Source organism: Arachis stenosperma, chromosome 2 (assembly GCF_014773155.1).
Source record: "Arachis stenosperma cultivar V10309 chromosome 2, arast.V10309.gnm1.PFL2, whole genome shotgun sequence".
In the NCBI taxonomy this organism is placed as follows: Eukaryota; Viridiplantae; Streptophyta; class Magnoliopsida; order Fabales; family Fabaceae; genus Arachis; species Arachis stenosperma.
The window spans coordinates 11,267,507-11,276,883 of NC_080378.1; the positions used below are offsets into that span (position 1 = coordinate 11,267,507).

General features: G+C 34.6%; 1 protein-coding gene and 1 pseudogene across 2 annotated transcripts; one reads left to right on the forward strand and one right to left on the reverse strand.

Annotated features, from left to right (window-relative positions):
• Positions 1 to 913: 913 nt before the first annotated feature.
• On the reverse strand, positions 914 to 5,712 carry LOC130962548 (RAN GTPase-activating protein 1-like; annotated as a pseudogene).
• LOC130960822 (uncharacterized) lies at positions 5,161 to 8,665 on the forward strand. Of its 2 annotated transcripts, XM_057886300.1 has the most exons (6): positions 5,161 to 5,739; positions 5,833 to 6,935; positions 7,014 to 7,127; positions 7,308 to 7,462; positions 7,560 to 7,761; positions 8,213 to 8,665. In XM_057886300.1, the coding sequence occupies exons 2-6, from the start codon at positions 6,390 to 6,392 to the stop codon at positions 8,396 to 8,398; spliced, it is 1,203 nt and encodes a 400-aa protein (XP_057742283.1). In that variant the 5' UTR covers positions 5,161 to 5,739; positions 5,833 to 6,389; the 3' UTR covers positions 8,399 to 8,665. The 2 variants fall into 2 exon arrangements, with proteins under 2 accessions (XP_057742283.1, XP_057742284.1); XM_057886301.1 differs by having other exon boundaries at positions 5,161 to 6,935.
• The last annotated feature ends 712 nt before the right edge of the window (positions 8,666 to 9,377 follow it).

Genomic DNA, 9,377 nt, shown 5'->3' on the forward strand with positions numbered 1-9,377 from the left:
ACATTGGGTGAATAAAAGGGTAGTTTTGTATTTTTATTAAAATTATTGAAAATTGGGTACATGCTCATGTATTGATCAATTGTAAAACCTTATGCATTGATGCTCTTGTATATAGGAAGAAAGAAAAAAAAAAGAAAAAAACAATATGGAAAAAGAAAAAAAATAATATATATAGAAAAAGAAAGAAAAAAAAAGAAGAAAAAGAAAGAAATAGAAAAAGGGGACAAAATGCCCCAAAGTAATGCTCAAATAAAAGTCAATGCATATGTGTTGTGAAATGAAAAGGGAATGCATGAGTATGTGGAAGGGTGAAGAATGGGTAGTTAGGTTAGAACTTAATTGTATAGGATGTCATAGGTTAGGTGGAAAGTCTAAGCTTATCAAAGATTCAAATTTCAAGCTCACTTGACCAAATATGCATCCTACCTTAACCCTAGCCCCATTACAACATAAAGAAAAGACCTCATGATAATTGTATGCATGCATTGAATAATTGTTGATTGTTAGAAGAAAAACAAATCTTGGAAAGCATGATTAGTGGAGAATTGAGTGAATCAACCCCAAACACCGAGCGACTAGAGTGCAAACACTTCCGGTGAGGGTTCGATGCTCAATTCCTTGATTCCCGGCTCTCACGAGTATTCCTCATGCAAGGTTACATATATTGCATTTGATGCTTAAAATGGGTAAGTCCTATACATCAACCAAGCAAAGATAACCAACAGCCATAGAAAATCATAATTGAGCCCAAAAGATTTTAAAGCTAATACCATTTCTTGTCTTTCAAGACATATGCATATACCTGGTAAGCTTTAAAAATTTCAAAACATGGAATTCAAAGTCTAAGATACAACAGATATGACCTACAATCAGTTTAATATAAAAGTTGGATGCTTATGTCCTATAAATCTTCCTAAATCTCAAGTCCCTTCAGTTTTGATTCCAGTTCATCGCGGTAAGCATCTTCTTCAGCCTCCTCATCAATGTCTTCTACTTCGGGATCATTCTTATCCACAGCACCCAGCATATCAAGTGAATTTTTAAACATATCCTTCAACTCCTCTATCCCTTCATCAGATATGAAATTAGCATTAATGTTTAGCAACTTAAATCCAGGTTTTTGCACAACAGCTTCAGCCAAAGCCCTAGCTCTGGACCTAGTAATTGAATTTGTGCTTAAATCAACTTCAAGTAGTTGGCCATGACCCTCTTCCAATGCCTTGCCGATCAAAATTGTACCTTCATCCTTCAGTTCATTCTCAGACATATTCAACTTGGCAAGGAACTGTTTTGATGATACACATGCCACTAAAGATGAAGCAACATTTGCAGTAATGTCATTTCCAGCCATATCCAAAACTTCCAGTGATGGTGCAGATTCCTTGAGTGCAATTGCAAGGGATTCTGCACCATCATCCACACCAAACATGTTGTCACACAAGTCAAGCTTCTTTAAGTGTTTACAAGTTCCAAGTGCTTCAGCCAGGACAACTCCACCATCAGAACCTACCCTGGTAGATGAACAGCTGCAGATTGTTTCACAATTTTAGAAATAGCAATTGCCCCTTCATCTCCAGTCATGTTATTATGAAAATAAAGAACCCTGAGCTTCTCGGTTGAAGGAATCAATTCAGATACTGCTTTTGCAGTTTCCTCTGATATACCACCATTCATTAAATAAAGCTACTCCAAGTTATTTTGTGATTTTAGGAGGGACTGAAATGCTCTAACTCCCTTTAGGATGGATTCAGCAACTTAAGCAGCTTCCATGCCAAAACTTCTGTTACTGAAACATATCTTAGTATAAGAGCTTGGTGCCCTCAATGGCTCCAACAGTTCTGCAGTTCCTCTGTGTCAACGAAGGCCCTGCGACCACCAGATATGTCAAAAACAGTTTCACCAATTACAGTGGCCTTTTCAGATACTGATAAACCCCATTTTGAGGGTTTATCTTGTGTTGATTTCAGGGGTTTTATCAATGATTCCACACACTTTCTATAAAAATACAAGATTTTGTGTTTCCTTTCCTAATTTGCCCCATGGATGAAAACATGCTTATTTTGCACTAAAATAGATACATTTCTAATCTCTCTTGATGCCATTCGATGCCGTGACTGTGTGTTAAGTGGTTTCAGAATATAGGGCAGGGATGGATGGAAGAGAGAAGGAGGACGGGTGCAAAGGAAGGGAGCATGAGAATTGAGCCTTGGAAATCTCAGCATGGGCGCGTGCGCGCACTTGACGCGTCTGTGAATAGAGCACTAGAAGTCGAAGCCAGAGCCAAGCCACGAGCCGGCTTGCGTAGCTGCTAAGCCATGATCTTCAGTGGCGCGCACGCGTACATCACGCCTCCGCGCACATTACAAGATGTTTCGGTGGTGCGCGCGTACATTGCGCGTCGCGCCGATGTTCGAATGTGATTTTTTTAAGAGCCACGTGACTTAGGCATGGAGGTAGTTGGGAATCCCATTTTGGGGAAATGCCTTGGCGGGAAAAGCTTAAGAAGACCAAAGGAACAAGGGTTAAGGACTTTTTAGCTCATTTTCTAGATTTTAGATATTTTGAGGGATAGTTAGTTACACTTTTGGAGAAGGAGAGAGATTCCAAGCTCTCACTAGGGTTCATCTTCATCCAATTTCTGATTTCAATCACTCTTGGTGAGATCCATTGCAATTCTCAATCACTTTGTTCATGTCATAGATCTTCTTCTCCAATTCAAGTAGTATTTGTAATTGCTCAATCTCATAGATCTAGAATTCAACTTTGTAGTTTTGGATTTTATCAATTCCTTGAGAATTTGATTTTCATGTTGTTCTTTGATAATTGTTGTTAGTTCCTTGTGTTGCAATACTTTTGATTCTATTTTTCTTCTCATTTTTACTATGACTTTCATTCTTGCTCATCAAATGTTTGATAAAATGTCAACACTAGTTATAGAGTAGAAATTTCTTACTTGGCATAGGGTTTGGGCCATTAGAAGAAGTTGAATAGTTGTGTCAATTGTTGATTTGGAATTAGGGATTGCTAATTGACTTGGAGTGCACTAAAGCTAGATTCCCATGAGGTAAAGCTAGGACTTGTGACTCAAGTTGATTATTCTCATTTGACTTTCCTCTATACCTAGGGGTTAACTAAATGAAGCAAGGCCTAATTGTTGTCATCATTGAAGGAACTATAAGGATAGAATTTCTAATGCCAACCCTAAGCCAAGTCTTTTAATGATTGATTGTTTGTTTCCTATTACTTTGCTAAAACCTTCAAGGAATCCTAACAAGGCTTTCTAATCAATAAGATGCACACTTTAGCAATTCCAAGGGAGGACGACTCGGGAGACTAGTACTCTCGGTTATAGATTGTAGGATTGTTTGGTGCGAAGTTTAAGTGTCGATTAGACTATACTCACGATCATATTCATCATTGAATTCTAAATCGGCATGCTAAATTTCGTTTATCAGATACCAATACTCCATCCTCCTTCACTCCCGGGCCCTTTTTCAAAGAATTTGGATCCTCTAAAGTGAATAAATTTGTATCCTTCACTACCTTATTTCATATAATTATTTCTACTCTCTAGCCACAAAGCTTAGTTTTGTGTATCTACCACAACAACAAATAGCATTCAAGTTTGCGACACACAATACACAACAAAAGCAGCCCATTCCATAAGTCATGAACAGATAATGATGTGTCCAAAGAATAAAGAAGTACAATTATGTAATACTTTTTCTTATCAGAAACAATCAAGATTAAGAATCAATATAAACCTAATCAACCATGAAATTTAGATTCTTCCAAAGAACTATCACACCTAAACTATGTTATATTGTGGTAAAAATGTAATATTAATCATCACATAATTTTGTCGACCAAATCATGAAGTCTGTAAGTTGGGTCAGTAACTGGGGCTAAACTGAAACAAAATCAAAGAACCATAGTATGCATATTAAGATTAAGATTATGATATACATATTGTTGCAAAGATGAGGTATAATATTAAGATTAAGATTATGATATACATATTGGTCAATAACTCCAATACACAATTTAAAAGCTATTTAACATGAATTTATAAGATGTCAATGGAACGAGTAAATTCTCATAATGATCTCTGAATTTCACACATTTATCTGAAATAGTTCTCAAGATCTAAATTTTCCTATAATAGTCCCTTAGATAGAACTTTAGGCACTATAGTAGTTCCTATGTCATTTTTGGTGTTGAGTCAGTTATAAAAGTGCCGATGTGATCATATTTTGCCACTTTAGACAGTCCTAATGTCTTTTTCTTCTTGTTTATTCTTCGATAATAAATAATGATATAACCTCTACATTTTATTTATTGTGTAAATGTGTAATTACCCTATTAGTTCTATAAGTTTTATAAATTTTTAATTAAATATTTATATTTTAAAAATTTTTAATTAAATTTTTATATCATATTTAATTTTATAATTAAGTCTTTATTTGTATAAAAAGTATTAAATTAACGAAATATTTTTTGTAAATTAAATATATTAACAATTAAGGATCTAATTAAATATTTGTCTATATATTTTTTGAGAAAATTTTTTTATTAATTTTATTATTTTTTATACAAAAAAATATCTAATTATAAACTTAAAAACAAAAAATTTAATTAAAAACTTTATAAATACTTAATTATAAATTTAATAAAACTATAAAAATTACAAAAATAATTAAATATTTTGGGTTGCATGTTTTTTATTTTGTGTTTATTGATTTTTCTAATCCAAGTTGTATTAGTGAAAATTCGGCTAATCTAACTCGATCTAACTGAATTTTTATGAAAAGAATAAAGGCATTTAAATTAATATTTTTTAATTTTAATACTCCAATATGAAATTACTAATTAAGAGACTAAAAATGATTACAAGTCAAATTAGTTAGATTTCGCACGTTTGTTGAGAAGTGTACTTTTATGAGTTTTATCACTTGTGTTGATAACTTGATATGGTTTTCTTCTCTTTTGGTATTTATGGCTGTCCATAGAAGGAAGCATGTATGGAAGCTGCCAAGTACACCCATCACAATGCAAACAACAAGAATCACCAAAACTTCTGAAGGGAAAACCCATGTCAATCCTCTTACAATAAGAGCAATCAAAATGGCCAAGTGCCTTCCTGATGATGAATGGAGAATTTGTGGTAATTGAACAATAAAAAACGGAAGCTCAGATATAACAAAAAATATCAAAGAAATGCACGTTGGATGAACCGGCTGAAAGCCGCTGAACCAGCTGGAACCGGCCGGTGGGACCGGAAGGGACCCGGTCGGTTCTTGTGAAGCGACGTCGTTTTGCGCGTTATTAAGAAAAAGAACGCCTCAGTCCTCACCCCCATTCCTCTTCCCTACAGAACCCCCCCAACAGAACACAACTTTTCACAGAAGTCTCCCCCACCGGCGACGCCGGCCATTCCGCTCAGTCACCTTGACATCTTCAGAAATCAGAATCAAGCTTCCCTCTCTCAAAGAAAGAAAAAAAGTGACAAACCCTAGCCTCCATTGTCGCCGACGTTCTTTTCACCGCCGTCGTCCCGCCGTTCTTCGCCATCTTCTTTTCTTGGCGCGTCGCCAGCTTCTTCGCCTGGTCCAGCGGCCTCGTCGTCCGTCGCCAGCTTCTTTGCCTGGTCCAAGCTTCATCGTCCGTGGGGTTCTTGTCGCTGCCGTCACATTCTTGCTCCCTCTCGTTCATCCTCGTCTCGTTCCAAGACCACCGAAGGTTAGTTAATTTTTCTTGCTTACTTTTTTTTGTTTTTAATCTGTTGTTTATAAAAAAATGTGATTGGGTTAATTTAGTTTTTAATGTGTTCAGGGAGATTGAGCGAGGATTTTGGCTACAAAATAGTGAAATTTTAATGATCACTCGTAAACCTCGTGTAGATTAGATTCGCATGAGTTTGAATTTTGAAAAGATTTAGGCTTTTTCTTAAAGAAATTATCTTTTATCATTTACTGTGTTCGTTCCGACATTGGTTCTGCATCATCATCGTAGACTACAACTGAATTTTAAGAAAGATATATTTAGAATCTTAAATTTTTCAAATCTTTGCTCAATAGTTGGCTGTTTTGTTGTTAGTGAAGATTCCTTCACCAGCGAGATTCTCGGGTAAATCTTCACAAATGAAAAATCCTTTTTTTGTGAAACTTAGATTTGATTAGATTTTTTTTTTCACTCTCCGATTATGGTTCCGTGTGTATTGCTGTTTTGAGATATCAAAAAATGAGTTTGACCCTATCCTTGTTCTGATTCGCTTAAAGATTTTGCATTTATATTTAAAAGATTCTGTTCTAGATTTTCCGAAAAGCACACACATTATTCGAGAGAGAGAGTAGCTGGCAAGCATTCTTTTATTTTTTTTTCCCAATTAAATGGAAGATGATCATAATACAAAAGTAGCTCAAGAGCTTCAAATACAAAACTATAGTAGCGATGGTAATGGGAATGAGAATGGTAGTGGCGGCGGCAGCGGTAGATCTTCGAAGAAGCCGAAGCAGAGAAAGGTACCACAGAGAGGACTTGGTGTGGCAAAGCTTGAGAAGATAAGGATAGAAGAACTGCAGAAGAAGAATTTTGCTACCGCTCAATTGCATCAACAAGAAGATTCAATTGCATCAACAAAACCCACATATATGCATCCACCGATCCAAAATTTTCATCACTCAATTCAACCTGCTCCTAGATCACAAGCTGAATTTAGGCCTATGTCATTCCAACAACAGATGTTGGATGCTAAGGTTCCGGGCACCGGCACTGTTCCATTGACAAACAGTTCAGGATTTGAGAAGGAGATGTTTGTGGTTGATCCTGCAGCTATACAGTTTCTACCAAGCTTTACTTTTGAATCTAATCCTGTTTGGCCTTTGCCTAATTTGGGCCCGAGAGCACCACAATTTCATCATCAATTGACTTCCATGGTAAAGATTAAGATAATTTCTTGTATGAAGTGTTTTCACTTGTGATCTTTGTTAAGATTTGTTTTCTGGGATATGTAGGTTAATGTCTCGCCGTCCGGAATGTCAACACCACCAATGCTTCATTACTCAAAAGAGCCCCCTTCAAACCAAAATTGTAATGTTAACGACCTGTTAGCAAGGCAGGCCGAGAAGGTAATTGCAATTTGCCATAGTAATTCCAATTTTTGTAATTCCAGCAAATACCGAATTCCTTGGTTTTGGATCATGCTTTTTTAGTGAATTAAGTAAAATCATGTAGCAAGACATTAAGGTAAACTTCACTACCCTGGGAATTTGTTTGTCTATAATGTAGAGGTTTGAAACTTGATACAGATTTTTGGCGTGAAGAGGCCTTACCCCTTCTGCCTGGATGCTCCTCCTGTGCCTGCTTACAATTATAAGTTGCATCCGTTTGCCGAGACGCAAATGAATGCCGCAACTTTGTGTAATAGCGGATTCAATTATGATGCTGGCAATTCAAGTCTAAGGTTGTTGATTTTTTTATTGTTTCTTCTATCACATTATTGTAGTTGCAACTTGCAAATGTTGTTTTGTCTCACCATGCACTATATTAATCATCTGCAGGGAACTGCCATCATGTTCTGCTTCCAACTCAGAGCTAAACTCAAGGAAAAGAAGCAAAGAAAATGAGAATTTCAATGGAGATTTTCTAACATTGGCTCCTCCTACTCCTACTTCATCCCCGCCTTCACAGACGAAGCCTTTTTCGGCTTTCCTAGAGATTCCCAATCAGGACAATCCTGAATCTGAATCTCCATCTTTTCAGGTAGGAAAAATCATTTGTTTGTTTGGTTTAAAATTTTTTGAATAAATGTCCTTTCTGGTTCCTAACCATTTGTCCTTACAAAGCGGCTCTTTACAATTCAAAAATCCCGAATGATTCTTAATTATTCCAGTAAATGGTGACATGCTGACATGTTAGGGGCTGCTTAGACCATTTACTTAAATAGTTGGGGACTGGTTAGTACTTTTTGAATTGTGGATTACTGTTTCGGACAAATGATCAGAGACCAAAAAGGGTATTTACTCAAATTTTTATAATTCAATCTTTGCCTTTGTTTTCTATTTTTTGCTAATTTCATTTTTATAATTCAATCTTTGCCTTTGTTTTCTATTTTTTGCTAATTTCATTTTTCCATCTAATGTGACAATATTTAGTTGCTTCTGAAGTTGTTATACTAATTTCATTCTTAATTTCGATTTTGCATTCGCTAAAGGGTACTATAGAAGATCAAGTTCCTCAACCGCAAGCGTTCAACCGGTTCAATCAACAGGAGCAACCTTTTTATTATTTCTTCCCTCCGGCGGCCCATGAGTTGCAAACCGGACTTTCAACAGCTAGAACTCCCAATGTTAATGGAGCTAAAGAAAATATTGATCTTAATTTGAAACTTGGAAAATAGAAGATCAAGTTTCATCCTCCTAGTTTCATATGTATTATGATCAAACTTTTAGGCCAGTTGTTCCTCATTATGAAACTTTTCATAGTCATATGTTAGGTTAAATTTTTTGCAAAGTGGGTAGATGTTTCTATGTTTGCACATGTAAAAGTTTGAGTAAGGACTTGAAATCGTGGCCATGTGTAAATAGAGATGTTGCATTACTTTGTTTCTTTTTACATAAAATACTAAATATAGGGATGACCTCTCACCAATCTCAATTTATTTTTAGGCTTTTAGCACATGTTTCGCTTTCTTTCTTATGCATGCCATCTTATAAGTTTTTCTATAAATTAGGACATTTGATTGGTCACCTTTTTACCTAAACTACATAATTAATTCAAAAATATTCTATGACATAATCAGAGCAATTAACTACTGAAATAATCAAATATGACTTGGTAACATAGATACTCAAATTTTTTAATACTAAATATGTATTTTTATAAAGTGATTGGTTAAAAGCTTATTTTTTGTAACATGATTGTAATTAATTAGGGGCATCAATTTGAATGACCTTTGTATTATCAAAAAAGACACTTAAATATCAAATATCTCACAATTATTGACTCTTGTGCGATGAAAATTCCAAGCCCATCTATTTTTGAATGGAGTTTAACTGATGAGTTAATATTTTTAACCAATATCAATTAATATTTTAAATTTTTTTTACAATAAAAAATTAGTTAATATTAATTAATTAAAAATTAATTTTCTATATTTATTGTTTCAAATTTTTTAATAGCAAAAAAATATGTTTTTTTTTTACTGTAAAAAATAGTATGTTAATTAACCTATATGATTAAAAACAAGTATACATTAAAATTAATCATAAAAATTAATTTTTAGTATAAAATATATATTAAAATATAATATATAATTTAAAAGATATTAAATTATATATATATATATAATTGATTTTAATGTGTAAATAATATTTTTG